At 47.7% G+C, this 17,605-nt stretch overlaps 5 protein-coding genes across 5 annotated transcripts; 4 read left to right on the top strand and 1 right to left on the bottom strand.

Moving 5' to 3' along the window:
* Positions 1-768: 768 nt before the first annotated feature.
* V8C40DRAFT_231595 (purple acid phosphatase family protein) lies at positions 769-2,581 on the top strand. Its single transcript, XM_083212960.1, has one exon. The coding sequence runs from the start codon at positions 1,012-1,014 to the stop codon at positions 2,515-2,517; it is 1,506 nt and encodes a 501-aa protein (XP_083079766.1). The 5' UTR covers positions 769-1,011; the 3' UTR covers positions 2,518-2,581.
* Positions 2,582-2,986: 405 nt separating this feature from the next.
* On the top strand, positions 2,987-3,964 carry V8C40DRAFT_231594 (uncharacterized protein). Its single transcript, XM_083212959.1, has one exon. The coding sequence runs from the start codon at positions 3,072-3,074 to the stop codon at positions 3,924-3,926; it is 855 nt and encodes a 284-aa protein (XP_083079765.1). The 5' UTR covers positions 2,987-3,071; the 3' UTR covers positions 3,927-3,964.
* Positions 3,965-4,013: 49 nt separating this feature from the next.
* On the bottom strand, positions 4,014-8,158 carry V8C40DRAFT_231593 (S8/S53 family peptidase). The gene is made up of 4 exons (XM_083212958.1): positions 6,480-8,158; positions 5,281-6,417; positions 4,848-5,208; positions 4,014-4,731 (listed from the first exon to the last, which is right to left on the bottom strand). The coding sequence occupies exons 1-4, from the start codon at positions 7,580-7,582 to the stop codon at positions 4,039-4,041; spliced, it is 3,294 nt and encodes a 1,097-aa protein (XP_083079764.1). The 5' UTR covers positions 7,583-8,158; the 3' UTR covers positions 4,014-4,038.
* A 163-nt stretch (positions 8,159-8,321) lies between these two features.
* Positions 8,322-14,081, top strand: V8C40DRAFT_231591 (uncharacterized protein). Its single transcript, XM_083212957.1, has 6 exons — positions 8,322-8,749; positions 8,802-9,525; positions 9,579-10,752; positions 10,804-12,840; positions 12,890-12,967; positions 13,020-14,081. Exons 1-6 carry the CDS (start codon positions 8,431-8,433, stop codon positions 14,061-14,063), a joined length of 5,376 nt encoding a protein of 1,791 aa, XP_083079763.1. The 5' UTR covers positions 8,322-8,430; the 3' UTR covers positions 14,064-14,081.
* A 505-nt stretch (positions 14,082-14,586) lies between these two features.
* Positions 14,587-16,559, top strand: V8C40DRAFT_231589 (uncharacterized protein). Its single transcript, XM_083212956.1, has 6 exons — positions 14,587-15,074; positions 15,175-15,467; positions 15,534-15,625; positions 15,697-15,740; positions 15,791-15,995; positions 16,047-16,559. The coding sequence occupies exons 1-6, from the start codon at positions 14,979-14,981 to the stop codon at positions 16,196-16,198; spliced, it is 882 nt and encodes a 293-aa protein (XP_083079762.1). The 5' UTR covers positions 14,587-14,978; the 3' UTR covers positions 16,199-16,559.
* Positions 16,560-17,605: the final 1,046 nt, after the last annotated feature.

The following is a 17,605-nucleotide window of genomic DNA, read 5'->3' as shown; positions in this document are numbered from 1 at the left end:
TTCATGTTATGTTATTACATGACCAGATCCAGAGAGAACGTGAGAACGATACGACTTGTAATTGGAATACTGAGTCTGGCTATGGGAACACCTCTCTACTAGTGAGCTGAGAGCCAACTTAATGAGCTACTCGGAGTAAACTATTAGTAAATAGCTCTAATTCGATTTCCGAATGATAGAGGAGGATATTGAATGGCAGACCAAGCCGCTGTCTAGTGTATATAATAAACCCATTCTGAGACACCGCCACTGAGGGAATAAGCTCAATTCAAGCTTCTCTCCACTGCCGCGCCTGCAAGACTACCTCATTTTCTCAACAATTGAGATAACCATAGTTCTATAAACATTCAATTGGCATATCATGAAGGAGTAAAAGTGAAGATAACATGCATTAATATGAGTTTGTAGGTGAATTGGTGTCATTCAGCTGCAGCAGTAAGATGAAGTTTGGCGGTGGTGGAAATAGTTCACCTCTTGGCTCCTGTTTTGCTGTAATTTAGCCTGTTCAACCAGCTGAAAAAACTTCATTACTCTGTTCATGACACACTCTCAGAGGTAATGAATTCACACAGCAGTTTTTACTCGTATATACGACAGGGCAGACCGAAATCTAGAGATTCGGTTCCTGAATCGGCTGCAGATCCCGCGGCGTGGCCAATCTGACGCCTCAGCGTGAGCACATGCAACGGCTGACCCCTGGCTTCGGTGCCGAAAGAATGCTAGAGGCATGCAGTGCATCTCCCCGCACATCGTTCATGGATGGTATCGCCGAGCCAATACCAAGGGAGCAATTAACAAGGTATCGCATCATGTTGAGCTGTGTTAGTTGTTGAGCTTCCGTACATGGTGTTGATACTATAAGCAGTAGTGGCAATGAAGTACAGATAGTTATGACGGCGATGAGCGCACATTCCAGCCGACTCAGAATGGATATATATATACCAACTCCAATCCTGGCAGCCACCTTGGCAACCAGTACGACAGGTCCCCAATATCTTCACCGCCGACAAGATGAAGAAGAGCACTCTCCTGGCAAGCCTGCTGCCTCTGGTGGCTGCGGACAGCGATGCTGCCAACTCGCAGATCCGAATCGCCTACCACGGCGACGATGGAATGATGGTCAGCTGGAACACGTTTGACCATGTTCGTCGTCCAAGCGTCTTCTGGGGCAGGTCAAAGGAGCACCTCACTAATATCGCATCTTCGGCCGTGTCTGTCACTTATCCCACCTCGACGACTTACAACAACCACGTCTTGATCAAGGGACTGCGGCCGGACACCACCTACTACTACCTGCCTGCGCAATTGAACGAGGATGTGTGCTATGAGCCATTCAACTTCACCACCAGCCGCAGGGTCGGTGATAAGACGCCTTTTTCCGTTGCTGTTGTCGCCGACTTGGGCACCATGGGCTCAAAGGGTCTGTATACTTCAGCCGGAACTGGTGTTGCGCCCACCAACGTCCTGAAGCCTGGTGAGAAGAACACGGTCGACTCTCTCATCAGCACCATGGGCGACTATGAGTTCCTGTGGCACGTTGGAGACATTGCATACGCCGACTACTGGCTGAAGGAGGAGATTCAGGGATTCCTGCCGAACACCACCGTCGAGGAGGGATACAAGGTTTATGAGGCTATCCTGAACGACTTCTACAACGAGATGATGCCCGTTACTGCTTCCAAGGCCTACATGGTTGGACCTGGTAACCACGAAGCCAATTGCGACAATGGCGGCACCGCTGACAAGGCACACAACATCACCTACGATCTCAGCATCTGCATGCCTGGACAGACCAACTTCACCGGTTTTAAGAACCATTTCCGCATGCCCAGCGATGTTTCTAAAGGCACTGGAAACTTTTGGTACAGCTGGAACAGCGGCATGGCTCACTTTATCCAGCTCGACACTGAGACCGATCTTGGCCACGGCTTTATTGGCCCCGATGAGATTGGAGGCACTGAGAGTGAGGGCGCCAGCCCCGTCAATGCGAAGATGAACGCTCAAGTTAATTGGCTTGAGGCTGATCTCAAGTCCATCGACCGCAGCGTCACTCCCTGGGTCATCGTTGGTGGTCACCGCCCCTGGTATCTCAGCCACGCCAACGTCACTGGTACCATCTGCTGGAGCTGCAAGGACGTTTTCGAGCCTCTCTTCATCAAGTATGGCGTCGATCTTGTCCTGTCTGGCCACGCGCACGTCTACGAGCGCCTAGCTCCTATCGCCGATCAGAAGATTGACCCCAAGGAATTGAACAACCCGACCTCTCCCTGGTACATCACCAACGGAGCTGCTGGTCATTACGACGGACTGGATACTATTCAGACCCCTCGCCAGGAGTACAGCCGATTTGGCCTTGATACTACTAATGCCACCTACGGATGGAGTAAGCTCACGTTCCACAACGCTACACACTTGACGCACGACTTTATTGCTAGCAACAACAATACCGTTCTTGACTCTGCGACTTTGTATAAGAGCCACAAGACCACTGGCGGTAATCACCACCACGGATGGTAATCCTAGCAGGGAATTGGATTAGGATGCTGTAATGTCGAAAATTTGGAAGAGATTAGGTAAATACACAATAATATTTAATCTGCTGAATATAATTACTTAAGAGACCTTCTTTCCCTATTTACACAAGTATAGTCTGTGGCATCAAACCTGTGTTATATTTCCCTTGAATTTATGCTTAAGTTATAGTATACAGACAACTATAATTCGAATGTGTTTGGTACATAGGCCATGACCATTTAAAGAGACAAAAACACCCGTGCAACAGGAGGACTCATTACATCCATGTATGATTGGCCCTCCATGAAAACCCCGCAGGTGGTACATGTAGGCATCCGATAGGCAGCCCTTTTGGACCAATTGATCAGAGCCATTGATGTTGAGGAGAAGGAGTTGCAAAATAATCCAATAGGGACCGTCGTACATGTTAGGCACTTTTATTGGAGCATACAATACAATCCTTTACACTTAATGATCGTTCTCCCCGTCACCACAGAGCCCCTGTAGCAACACTCATGCCTCCATATCGTTTAACTCTCTGATGTCTCCGAGTCACAATGGCCACCTCTTTTAGCCCCCAGCCTTCCTTTCATCTGTGTCCCGATTTTAGTATCGCCCCGCCGCCTAACGGTCATCTGGAGTTGGGCTCCGTACTGCGAGGCCTCGATCTTGACTCTATCTTTTCCCCGCTTGACATCGGTGACACCATCGAAGTTCCCGCTTCACAACTGAGGCCGCTCGACAGACCCTCCGAGAAGGCCGGCTTTAGTCGTAGCCTGAGGGAGCTACGAGGGCTTGAGGGAAGCATTTGGGCGAAAATCTTTGGCAGCGAAGGGCTGGGTGGTGCGTTGTCTTTCTTGCGCAATCGCGAGAATGACGAAACCTTAACAGTTGAGAAATTGTTTGTCCGATACTTTATCCCGACGTCCGAATACATGAAGAAGGCCCTCGAAATCGATGGTGTAGCCTTTCACATCAACAATACAAAGCGAAAGAAGCCTGTATACATGGTCACTGGGCTGATGTGGACCGAAGGAGCTAAGCTCTCTAAGGCTCAGTTCAAGAAGAGAAATGCCAGCGGCCAGATCGCTGCAACTGACCCAAACTCGGGCACTACGGGCGGCGCCAGAGTAGCGTACGAGGGTGAAGATAGCCTCTCCTCAAGTTTTGACGGCTCAACGCCTTTCATACTTGGAATCCGAGTCCGAAAGATCTGGTGGGACAAGGATGGCATGAGACACAATGTCGAAGATATTGCTGGGGCAACACTCGGCGAATCCAAGCCAAAAGACGAGGGCGTTTTGGACCTGCTCAGGTTCGTCGACGATGAAATCGATGGTGCGACAGGGAAAACTATCGTAGACGAGAGCCAAACAGGAGAGGAAGACCCCGTCACATGGATCCTCTCATGAAGGGTTTATGGACGGCTGGCGCGTGTTAGACATACTGGTCATATTGAATTGAATTGACAAACTGAGATATTAACTGCTTTTTGCATAGGCTCATTTACTATCTACTCTTCTGCTAAAAGAGCTGATTGATTCTGTCCCAGACCAATCGGCATTTAGACTCATCCAACTCCCAACCACTCTCCCAAAGATGCCACGGTGCCATGTAGTACAGTCGATCTTGGGCATCATTCTTCGGGCTGGACATGATCCGCAGAATCTTTACCATTCCTTCGGGACGTCTAAGCCTCTTCTTCGCCCAGCTATTAATCACCTCCATGCGGTTTGAGAGGTCCAGGACTGTAGCAGCAATGCCGGCAGCAATTGGTGTTGCAAACGACGTGCCAGATTTGATTACCTTTTTGTATTTTGCAAATCTTCTGCCAGATTTGTCCACCCATTCCCTCTCCACCAATTCTATACCCATCCCGAGTGTCATAAAGTTGAACCCGTCCTCCATTTCAGGGTTGATACCGCCGTCTTCGCCATTTCCTTCCGAGGCATGAACGCAGATTACAAATGGTTGATACTTCGCTGGAAACGCTCGTGGCTCATTCTTGCCGCTGTTGGAGGCGGCTGCAAATATGACCCGTGACTTGTGTGAGGCGTCTCGGATCGCATTTTCGATGTCATCGATAATCTCTCGATACTTTTCCAAGGCTATGCGTTCCTCATCCTTGTTTCCGTCTCCTCGAGCCGTTGGACGCCTCAGTCCGAAGGACATGGAAATAATATCCACGTTCCATGTATTCACAGCGTGATTAATGGCCTGTTGGATAGAAACGTTAATAACGGTCAATAAAAGACTACTTCACAACATAATCTTACATCTTCATGCATGGGACAATTTTGTGTAATTGGCTGGAGATAAGGGGGGTGTCTTACCTTGGATATGTTCTCAGCTTCGTAAAATCTCAAAGAATTCTGTCTGAACACTTTTTCGACGTATATGTCGGCTTCAGGGGCCACTTTGTGTAGAAGATAGGCACAATTTGTTCCGTGTAACTCATTGTCATCGTCTGTTGTGTCGGATGTATCCCCGACCCAGCTGTAGCACCATTCATTTTTCATGCGTCCCTTTTCCCTAGCTTCCGCTATAGCTGAATGATTAAAGTCGATCCCCGTGTCAAGGACTGCTATGCGGATGCGCTGTGGCGATTCCACCCCTGATTGTGTGTCACGCTCGGGGACAAATCGCGAGTAAGACTCGTGGAACTTCTCAAGAAGTGTCCAGAATTCATCGGCCCTGTTGATTTGAGAAACGTTAGCAATTTTAAAACATTACTCATTACAGTAAAGCATGCGGAGAGGGGCCTACGTTGAAGCCTTCGCTACGTGTTTTGTATCAAATAGTTCGACGTTGGTTTGACCCGGTTGTGCCGTCGCATCGCCAACACATCGGATCGGTAGCTCCTCTTTCAGGGTCTCTTCAATGATAGTCGTGCATGTGGACGTCTTCGTAGAGGTATTTAAAACAATGGTAGATGATTCTTGTACCACCGATAAGCTTGTAACAGGTAAAGGATTCTCCTTCGTAAGAGCGTCTGTGCTAGACTTATTTAATTCCTTCAAAGTCAGATTGCCATCAATCTTCGCGAGGATGGTGTCAAACACCACTTTCCACGCAACATCAATCTTCTGTCTTGACTTTGCTTCCATTAAGCCGATCTGGTAGTCTATATGGAAGTCCAGACAGCCCAAGGCAGCCTGTACGAAGGGCAGTATCTCTCGATCGACTTGCTGTCCGCAGGCCACTTGACGGCTATATGCTTCGATCGTGTTGCGAAGATCCTTCCATTCAGTCAAGAATGCACTTTGAGACCTTTTGTGTATCTTGAATATATTGGATTTTTTAACCCAGCGGATACGGTCTCCGCGCGCAATTTGCAACAAAGCCTTGGCCAACAGGGCGAATTGGGGCAGAGGCTTTAAGTCATCCTCATCAATACCATTGTAGTGAGATGGTGTAGCAAGAGAAAGCCGTTTTCGGCGGCTGAATGTGTTCTCCTGATATCCAGGGATAGAAACAAACGGTGTGTATTCATCATCCATGGGCTTCAAGAAATGGATGCGTCTTGGATCCCAAGACTCAAAAACGTGGTCGGAATCCATAGACACCATCAAACCGAGAACGAGCTTGATTGCCAACGCCTTACGCTGGTTTATTCCAAGTATAGTGCCTGTGCCACCAGTACTGTGCAACAAATCCGGATTTAGTTCCTTTGCGAAGTGGCCATTCTCGATTAATGTCTGAAGACTATTCTCGTAACTCGGGCAGCCCCCGCCGTATTTCCGTGTCCTTTCTAGCCTAGTAGGAACGTGAATTGGTATTTTGCCGTTATCGGCTTCTTTACAGTCTTCTGAGACGTAAAATTCTAGATCCATGTCTCTATTATGGGAACTAATCAGTGCATGGCATAGTTGTTGTTGCCTGCAAGCTTTGATACGTTCCGGCCTATTGTCTACCGCATTAGTGCCCTAAGAAAGCGAACCAAGATTCCATGACGGGTGACATACATGAGAAAAGACATTCTTGCAAGCTGCCAATCGCTGTTCGGGTATATTGTAAAGAATAGCTGAATAGACAAATTTTCCGTCACGTTTCGCGAGTCGCTTTCTGAAATATCTCTCCATCCCGGCAGCTGGAGTAGAATTTTATGCTTCGTGGATTCACCGCAATTGCAACAGCTTACGTGTGACAAGATAGCGCGGTAAGCTGTCGCTACTTGCTGGCGGAACTTCTGGAGCAGGGTAAAGGTTGGGAATAACTGATTGGACGCAGACTCTTCAAACGACTGGATGGCCAGGTTGTCCAGCGAGGCTGCTGAAAACTGCAGTTTATCAATAAAGCAGTTGAAGGAAAGGAAAGACTGACACAGAGACTCGGCATATGTAAGCATTCGCTGCCGGGTTTCTCGAGGAGGCCGCTTTTGTTCCCGGCCTGTGAAAGCGACGAAGGCATCTGCAGTCGCTTCATCATCCGCAATGTTGAAAAGGAATTGAGTTGATGTAGATCTGGCAGACGGAATGAACTCAAGCCTAGTAATAGAGGGTGACAAGCTATAAAGGTATTCGATGAGTCGCGTCAGTCGTGGGTAGGTTCCAGGCTGCTCGTTGTCTCGGGGCTCAATGGCGATCAGAAGGCGATTGACCCGTGTCTCAAGAAAGAAACATAGCTCTCGTAGATGAGACAATGCTTCATCGGCCGATGGACGGGAGGAACGGTCTAATGAACCTAGCCGTTCGTTAGGTGGAGATATAGACTGAGATGCCATACTCGATTGAGAAGATGTATCGTCGTCGTCTGAGTCGGAGCCGGTCCGGGAGGATTCCGCATCTGTTTCGAATTCCGAACTTGCTTGAGACTCATTGTCCTCTCTCTCTAACTCGAGATAAAGCAGCTTTTCAAGATGTAAAACGGTAAATGTCCTGCGAATCTGCGCGTCCAACAGGTCGATGGCGTTGCGGAGCTTTTGTGTTTTTCTATCATAGCTACTGGCCGCAACACCTCTAGGCAGACTGAAGGCAAAGCGACGACTGTTTTGGCGTAGCCCATCTATCAACCTCCACTCGACGGTGTCATCAATGCCTCCACTACGGGTCGGATCTTCCGGTAACATGGCGGCAGTCAAGACGGCGGGGCCGTTTTGTACCTGACTTGCTCTATCTCGCCCTAGGTCGTCGTTCGAGTATTCCGAATTCCTTGAAGTATCAATAAGCGAGAATACATATAGATCGATTCGTTCAGAGGGGTTCGGGACGTAGATTCTGGTTAGGCTTTGACGTAGAGGCCTGGACGAGCTGGGTTGGAGACAATACTGAGATCAGGCTGTCGCCAAGTTCGACGGCGAAACCGACCAAATACGTGACTCTTCGGCACACCTTGAGAAACAAAAGCGATGTAGCTAGGGCGATAGAAAAGACAGAGTCTCGGATGGAGTTGCGACCGGAGGGAAGAAGGCACAGCTTCGACAGTCGTTGAATTGATTGGGCGAGAGGAGCCTATGCTGGGGGCACTCAAAGGACCTGTCGGGGGTTGGATGAGGGGTTGAAGGTAGAGTGTTAGTATTGGAGTCTTGATTGATCTTTGCTGTGAATTTGCACATAATCACAAAGCTTTTCGTTGGCCACAATATCGGATTTCCAAGATATCATATAAGGGTCGGAATTTCTTGGTTTGCATACACCAAAGCGACCCGTATCATCGAATTTTGAGTGTTCAAGGTTTCCGAGCTACCTATCTTTGATCACGCAGCTTACATGTAGCTGGCCTACCTAGTAGTCTCCCATTGGTCAGGTTGAATAGGTGTGTAGTATCTTCTCCGCTCAGCTCAATGAACAGCAGCATTCTCTCGCGCCAAACAACCAGCAGGCGGACGAGAGAAGGCGATTGTCGCCCACAAATAAACACATTCTAGAGATATATCTTAGCCAAAATCCCTGAAAAGGCGTCCTTTAACGCCTAGCGATGGCAGCCCTTGGACATCAAGCAGCTCCCAAGCTCGAGGGGTTCGGCCCGAGCGAAGAGGTAGAGCGGCCCATCTTGATTGTGGCCACTAATTGCGAATCCAACTTCAGAAAGAGCCTCCAATTCTTAAATTCAGAACGGCAAGATGAGTACGAAATTGTGATGCAGAAACTTGAGAAGAGATTTCTCGACTGGGCGGCTTATCTCGGTGTCTTCGCCGGGGAGAACGGAAGTCTTGACCAGCGCCTGAAACATTATCCACAGTACCGCGACCTTATTCTTCTGGTTTTAGACATGCTCAATGTGAATCTACTTCAAAGTAAGGTTACTGCAAGAAGCCTTTTTGGGATGGCAAGCTTACTGAATGGTAGCGACCATCGACCCGAGTGAGCCAAGTTCGGATGAGTCCTCAGATGACGAGGTGGACAGAAGAGAAGTCGAATTTGATGGTATCCAGCGATCAATAAACGAATTGGATAGACTCGCCATTCATATACGACAGTCTTCTTCCTCCTCTCTTGATGCCCGAGTCAAATCATTCGCATCAAGAAAGCCTGCAGAGGTCTCTTCCTTTGAGACTAAGGCGATACTTGCGGTCAACGTGCTCTATCCTGAAGCCTCCGAAAGCCTCCGTAAGTACTTGGGTAAGTCAATGACACAGCGACATACGAAGCTATTATATTGGCGGTCCCACGAGAAGAAGCTGCGCACAGACCGTCGCCGCGATGAAAAGTCTCGAGATGAATCCGCGCAATCGAGGCGAGAATCGTCACCTTTGCCTATCAAAGAATCACTGCCACAACCCTCAGCCATAGATCGAAATCCTATTTCGCCGAAAACCGAGCCAAGCAGAGTTTCCATTGGGACTTCAGCTCTATCCGGGACTCTGGCATCAGATCTGGGTTCCCGATTTGCTATACCGATAGCAGAAGCTAAGATACCGTCTCTAAGGCGCGCTGGAGCGTCAACTGTCCTCGAAAGTACAGCAAAATTTCCCAGCCCTCCACAGTTCGAAGATGGAGAAGTTCAGAAGCCCTGCCCTCTCTGCCAAAAAATCTTTCCCAAGGTTAATTATACTGATAACGTATGGTGGAGGTCAGTCGGTCCTCTGAAGACTCCCATCCTTGATGCTAAGAAGTATGACACAGATGCCACGTGAACGAAGATTTATTACCTTTTGTGTGCATTTCGAGCTCATGTTTGCAATCTCCAACCTTTGCGAGCCGATCTGACTGGAGAGCCCACACTGAGCGAGATCATGATGTCTTTTGGCGACGAGGCCCATCCAACCCTATGAGTGATGACAATCGATTTCTTCACTCTGGATCCCAAGAGGCATCCAAAGTTGGCCCGCCCGCAGATATCTGTCCCCTCTGTTGCCTGCCACTTGACGATAGACACAAACCGACCAATGTTCCTCTACTCTCAGTATCATCCGCGTCACATACCTCAAACGAAATGCTAGTAACGTCGCCACCAGGGTTAAAGAATGATTTTGATCATACAAAAAAGGGCACCAAAACAGTACGATTCGAGATTTTAGAGCCTGAAGAGGAGCAATCTGGTAATCGAACATCCCGGAGTGTGACTGACTTAGGGACGAAGAGTATTGCTCCCACAAAGGACCCTGTGATGAATTCTACAATGAATCCTATGATGAATCATATAGCCGACCATTTACAATTCCTAGCTTTGCTCACCCTGCGATTGTCAACAGAAAAGCTCGCACGTGGCGACATACATGTCTTCTCATCATCGCAATCATTCAGCAGCGATGAAGGCTTGGGAAAAAGGAGCACTCTGGACGACGAAATTGGATCCGCCGAGGGAGATGAAACTCTGCAAATAGAGGAGGATTCATTTCTCGACGAAATATACCACGGGGAAGCAGCTCCAGGTCTAGCATCGCCACAGAACGAATGGATCGATCTGGGTATCGAAAATGTCGACCAGAAAGCGAGGCTGCCTGACCCGTTTCTGCGGCACTTCTATCAGCGCCAGCTGCTCCAACGGCTTTGGGATCAAGCTTACAACGATCTTAAAGACGAAGAACCGAAACTAATCTATGATTACGAGAGGATCCTAATGGCTCAACTTAGCCAAAACAACTTGGAGTCTCTCATCACTGAAGAATCAAGATGCCGCCAAATGCTACAGTTAGTCCAAGAAGGACTCGACCAGATGCAGAAGGTAGCGTCCTCCAAAGTAGGAACCGACGAAGGCTTGCAAGCAGTGCAAGCATTGAGGGGAATAGTAGACAAGGAGGTAAAGGCCGCTCCGGAAGCCGCTGTCGCCTTGGTTGGTGTCTGCTATGGGCTAGAGGTGTGTAACTGAAGAAAGAATGGTAAATTATCCCCCGTTAACAGAGAATAGATTATTTCCGACCCCATGACCAAGTCGCATGACAATCGCAAAGGCATCGCTTATATGTTGTCAAGAATGGAATGGTACTGGAACTTAGTGTCGCTATTTCTCGACGAGAACAAAGTCGAGCAGTCTTCCACGGGACTAGAAGCCCAACTGGAGAAGCATGTCGTACAACTCTATAAGAAACTTATCTCATATCAGATGAGGACTGTTTGCCTCTACCATGGCAATCGGGTTACCGTCATGTTCAGAGATACGCTAAGGGTTGATGACTGGGTAGGCCAGCTCAGCGAGATCCAGGCAGCCGAGTATGCTGTACAAAGACATATGGAACAACATAACATCGAAGAGAGCCAAACAAAATTTCGGCAACTCACTAATGAAGCAAAGGCTCTAGAGATGAATCTCCGAGACCTCCATCAAACGGACGTCGACTCCGTCGACCTTGAAGACAACGCAAGAGCCCATATCGGAAATGCCGTACATATCCACCAGGCGGAAGATCGCTGCCTTTCTGACTTGAGAGTCACTGACCCCCGCCACGACAAAGCTCGCATTGAGGCCACAAAGGGCGGCTTAATTGAAATTTCATACCGCTGGATCCTGGAACATAGCGATTTCCGACAATGGTGTGACGATGAAGAGAGCCGATTACTCTGGATAAAGGGTGACCCCGGCAAGGGCAAGACGATGTTGCTCTGCGGTATTGTTAATGAGTTGACGCCCCAAACGAGACTCAAGGATAAAAAAGCTAATACACTGCTATCCTATTTCTTCTGTCAGGCCGCCGACGAGCGCATCAACAGCGCCACAGCGGTGCTGCGAGGCCTCATCTACCTAATTGTGGAGCAGCAACCGTCGCTCATCTCCCATATACAAAAACAGTACAAGCATAAAGGGAAGGCGATTTTTGAGGATGTGAATGCATGGTCGGCATTATCAGAAATCTTCTTAAATATTTTAGAAGATGCAAGCCTAGAACAGGCTTATATGATCATTGACGCACTTGACGAATGCGTAACTGGTTTGCCAGAGTTGCTCGATTTTATAAGCAAGAATTCCACCCTCTTTCCACGCGTTAAGTGGATAGTGTCTAGTCGTAACTGGCCTGACATTGAAGAGCGCCTCAATTCTGTTACTCAACAAATGAGGCTCTGCCTAGAGCTTACTGAAAAGTCTATCTCTGCAGCCGTTGATGCATATATCGAGCACAAAGTCAATCAATTAGCGAAGAGAAATAATTACAACGCTAAAACAAAGAATGCCGTTCGTCACCACTTATCCTCTAATTCTAATGGTACCTTTCTCTGGGTAGCATTAGTCTGCCAGAATCTTGAGAAGATCTCACAGCGAAATATCCTCATCAAGCTAAGTGAGTTTCCACCTGCACTTGATGCTGTATATGAGAGAATGATGGAGCAGATACATCAACAGGAAGATGTCAACGATACTGCATTTTGTTGTCAGATCCTTGCAACCGTGTCGCTTGTGTACCGGCCTGTTACACTGGCCGAGCTTGGTTCCCTTCTTGAGTCCCCAGATGGTGGCCACGCAGACGTCGAGTCAATCCATAGGGCAATAGGACTCTCTGGCTCATTTCTCACTGTGAGAAATAGCCAAGTTTGTTTTATTCATCCGTCAGCCAAGGACTACCTCAGCCACAAGGCACCATCTACCGCGTTCCTTCCTAGTCCTGCTAATATCCACGGCGACATCTTCTTGCGGTCGATACAAGCTATGTCCACAACGTTACGACGTAATATATATAATGTATACTACCCTGGGCTCTCAAGCAACGAAATCAAGGTACCAGATCCAGATCCATTAAGCGCGATACGTTATTCTTGCGTTCATTGGATCGACCATTTGTGTGATATGCACAATAGCAATAGCCAATCTCAGTACCAGGTTGGCGACAAGAAGTACCAGACGGTCGTCCTGTTCCTTCGAAAGTACTCCCTGTACTGGCTGGAGGCTTTGGGCCTTGTAGGGCATATTGAAGATGGCATTCGTTCTACGACGAGGCTAGAGCATCTACTGAATGTAAGCAAGTGCCGCCGTAATAATTAAGAATGAAACTGATACTTCAAAGGAAAAAATGGCAAACGAAACTCCAAAGCAAGCTCAGGGCCAAGGGAGATCTAGGCCAAGATTAAGTGATTTTTTTAAAGTAAGTAATACAATAGCGCCATGATGGCTGAGAATGAAGCTGATCAATGAAGAGGTTATCATCCGCCGGCCAATCAGACTACCAATTACTGAAACTTGTACAAGACTTGCGCCGGTTTATGCAGCAGAACAGTTCGTTGATCGCAAATAATCCACTCCAGGTATATACGTCAGCCCTTGTATTCAGTCCATCGGATAGCCTTATACGGAAGGTATATAAAACAGAAGAGCCCGAGTGGTTATTAAACGTTAAAACTATAGTGGAATCTATTGAGGGCCCTAATTTACAAATCCTCGAGAGCCAGCACAAGGAGGTTCAGCTGGCTGTCTTCTCATCAGATGGCGGCTACCTCGCTTTAGGGCCCGAGGATCATATCGTGAAGATCTGGGATACAAGAGCACTCAATGAGCAACACACCCTGGCCGGCCATAGTGGTAGGGTCAACTCAATTGTCTTTTCAGCAGATATCCGCTACCTTGCTTCGGGATCCGACGATACGACTATAATAATCTGGGACACAGCAACGGGCAAAATGAAACAAACGCTCAAGGGTCATAGTGGTAGAATCATCTCGGTTGCCTTCTCAGAAGATATCCGCTACCTCGCCTCGGCGTCAGACGATAAAATCATAAGCATCTGGGATATGGCAACAAACCAAAAGCAACAGACGATTAATATAAACGCTGCAATACAGACTATGTCCTTTGACGATACCGCCTCGTACCTGCATACCAACATTGGTACTATAAAATTAGGTTTACAACATCAAACGGGAGCTCATCTGATAATAGACCAATCTCTGGCTCCAGTTTCAGATGTCATTCAGGATCAGGGTCAATACCAACAAATTGCTAATAATACCCAAAATGCAACCCATTTTGGCTATGGCCTCAGCACCGATAAATGTTGGATCACATGGAATGGGCATAATGTACTATGGCTTCCTCCCGATTACCAACCTTCTACAGTGGCAGTATGGCCTAATGGATCACAGGTTGCATTGCCAACAGACCCACCAGACACGGTTATGGCTTTGTGTCATGGTTCTGGAAGAGTGGTGTTAGTTAGGATGTCCGGTTCAGGGCCAATTCCCTAGGCGTAATCTCAAAGCGTATCGCATCTTTCTCCTTTTCTTCTAATAAGTTTCCAAGATAAAAGTTGTGGGAGATTGTTTTAATGAATACTATTCTATGAGAAAACGAAATAAACCATTTCCCATTATCTAGAAGTACTGGAAATTTGGAACCAAATTCTATGTGTCACACGCCGTCTCCTCAGAGTTAGGTATCTATTCTAATCCATCATAATAGCTGATATGTAATCACTCGCCTCCTTTTAGAAAGATATCATTTCCGTGATATCTGCACATGTACAAGTATGTAACTAAAACCTCCTCGTCATTGATTCATGCGCCACACTTCGGACTCGGCCCCGGTTTCGCACTCGGTCTAATCCCTGTTTGTTGCCGGAATTCAATCTCCCAATGTACAGATACTCCGAAGTGCCCCATTCTTTACATGTAATATTCCGTAGAAGATACCCGGCCCCCGTAAGATCAAGACCAGTCTACGTGTAAGGCTGACTCCCTTAGCCCGGCGACTCCCTTTGACAACCTGGAAGCCAAATTCCTTCAGCTAAAAGATGGTGGTCATCAGGCCACGCACTTGGGAGGGGGTGTTGGACAAAGGCATTGACGGCAAGTTGGTTACACCGATGGATCACCATTTCATTGGTCGCTGTTTGTCTCGACTGCCGAGCTGCTAAAAGTCGCATTCGGTTGGCAAAACGACTTGCAAACGGGTTGCACAAACCGACTGCACAAACGGGCGTCTGCGTTGCCACATCTAGTGCGCCCTTGCATCCGTTAAAGTTTCCCTTGCATAGTTTTGCTGGATGACTGTCAGAACTCTCAGACATATCTTGAATCTCTAGTACATATATAAGCAAAAGCATGCCCCAGCTGTTCTGTTGATCTCATGAATACCACACTCCGAACCACAACATCTCAAAAATGACCACCAAGATGGATTTCCAACATTTTGCGCCGCAAATTGACAAGATCCCCAAGGTTACACCGAGGCAAATCGCTTCTACTGCTCTTTGGAATGTTTGTTGTCCCCGCTGCATCTCATGAAATCCTGATTCCAGGCATCACGAATAAGACGAGGTGGGAAAAAACTCAGGCGCTGACCCCGAGGCTTCTACAGACTGTCCGCGACAACTTCTCCATCTCGACGTGGATGGCCATTGGAGCCACCCTCCAGGGCCTCTTAGTTTTGTTCGCCCGACCTACTTTCGCGATTGCGCCGGCAGCGTTCGTCTTGCTTTACCGAATCTCCCACACGATGCTCATGCACTACGGCTTCATTCGCAACACGCAGATGGAAGATGTCATCATGGGAAAGTATACCGTGCAGATTCCCGACAAGGACGGTAAACCGCCAAGTGAGCCGTCGGGGACAGGCATGGCCGTCATTATGCTGGGCTTCAGAAACAATTCGTGCGTTACGCTCGTCTATATATTCCATCTGTCGCAATGATTCCTGCTAACACAACATCGCAACAGCGCCCTCGGTATGTTTGGAGCAGGCGGGCTGGAGACCTCACTCAAATTCCAAGCGATGTTGAAGGATCTCGAGAATGATCCGGACTCCGGCTGTAGGTTCCAAACCTTGTTCAACTCTACTCCATTACCCATGGCAATGCCCATAAGCTGACAAAAATTACAGTTCTTGGCATGTGTGGGTATAAAGCTGCCAATGAGCGACCGACGGTAAGTGATTCACGTTTAGTGGAGAGAATCATCACTCACATACTTCGTAGGCCAACGGTTTCATGTCGGTGCTTTATTTCCGTAGTGTTGAGGATATCAATCGATTCGCTCACGCCCCGCTTCATCGTGAGGCCTGGGATTGGTTTGTCGAGCTGAGCAAGACGCATAAGCATTTGAGTATTATGCACGAGGTGTACTCATCGCCAAAGAAGAATTGGGAGAACATCTTCATCAATTATCACCTCACGGGCATTGGTATGTAGGGAAATATTCCGATAAATTGCAGAGAGCTAACAACGTTCGTAGGGAAAATACTGAAGCCCGTCATCATCAACGGAAAAGAGTACACGCCCATTGCCAATGCTCAACGTGGACCATTAAGCACACACAAGGGTCGAACTGGCAACTCGAGATCAAGTGCTGATGAAAAGGAGTATCTGATAGATACCGAAGAGTGAAGCTAGCTCTTGAGTATTATACCGCATCGAAAGTTGGATGGATTGAACAAGGGCGGTTATCTGGCTTTTGCTCGGCTGAGGCTGCTCACTCTCGCAAAGCCACTCGCGGTCCGGATGACAGCTCTTTAAACTAGTTCTCAACTGATAATTTTGTGTTGTTACGCAACAAAATATCCATTCTAACTCTGGGTTTACCCTTTTGAGTTCTTCCACGAGGTCGCCTAGCATGCGGCGTTGTTGAATGTACAAGGCATACATTCTATCAACTGCATTTGCTTAGCGACATAAATAGGGCATCGGATAAGGCATCAGCTAGTTTAATCTGACTCCGAAATACATATTTTGAACTGTTTATGACGGATGTGTGCTATTCACTTCGAAATCTTTTGCAACCTGTCATATGATAGAGAGCCGACTTCTCTCGCAGAGTAGAATATCTACAAGAACAGTGGGAAAGTTAGAAATCAGCTGCCAATGGCAACAGTCATAAAGATATTAGGCTCACTCTTATTAATAATGAAAGTAATTTATTCGTTTCCTTCATAATGTGGCTCTTCAACTGTGCGGTTGAAAGTGCGGCTGTCTGCGGGTGAGTTGCGGCCGCAGTTTGCGGCCGCACTGCGGGCGCTTCTCCTGTAATCGCAGTCTCCCATCTCCCAAGAGAATCCAGAACCCTATATTTCGCCATAAATCTGCAATTCATTGCGATCCATCACTGCAATTTGATTTAGTAATATTCTTAGGTCAATGACATGACGAATTACCAATCCTCCTTCCTGATGCCATCAAAGGCCTACCCGAGCAGCAGGCTCACGGTATATAAGGGCAGACGAGGTCTCATTAAATGAACCTCATCCATCACAACTCATCACAAAAACACACTATTGTATACTCAACTCAACAAATCATCACTGATTTAAAATGCAAGTCCCCAGAGGCAACGGTACCCAAGGCAAGGGTAATGGCACTCGATTGCCCAAGGAAACTCTCGACATCCTCAACGCTGTTGACTTTAGTGGCAAGACAATCTTGGTGACTGGAACTACCAATGGTCTCGGAGAGGCTGTCAGCAAGCATATTCTTGTCCGCAAAGTCGATAGGCTAATCATGGGCGTCCGAAACGTGCCTCGAGGCGAGGCACTGAAGGTCAAACTGCTCGGCGACTCTGCCGTCGCAGCTGCAAATCCCAGTGCCAAGATTGATGTCTTTGAGCTTGAAATGGAAGACTACAAGAGTGTTGCAGCATTTGCTGCTAAAGTTCAAGAGACGACACCTACGCTCGATGTCGCCGTCATGAACGCAGCTGTTGGTGGCGTACAGTACAGTATTGCAAAGCCGACGGGTCATGAGAAGATGCTGCAGGTAGACGTACTATCTACTACTTATTTGACCCTCAAATTGATTCCT

This window comes from Trichoderma camerunense, assembly GCF_050948025.1.
Source record: "Trichoderma camerunense strain CBS 138272 chromosome Unknown V8C40scaffold_1, whole genome shotgun sequence".
Classification (NCBI taxonomy): Eukaryota; Fungi; Ascomycota; class Sordariomycetes; order Hypocreales; family Hypocreaceae; genus Trichoderma; species Trichoderma camerunense.
This window is presented reverse-complemented; position numbering and strand designations above follow the sequence as displayed.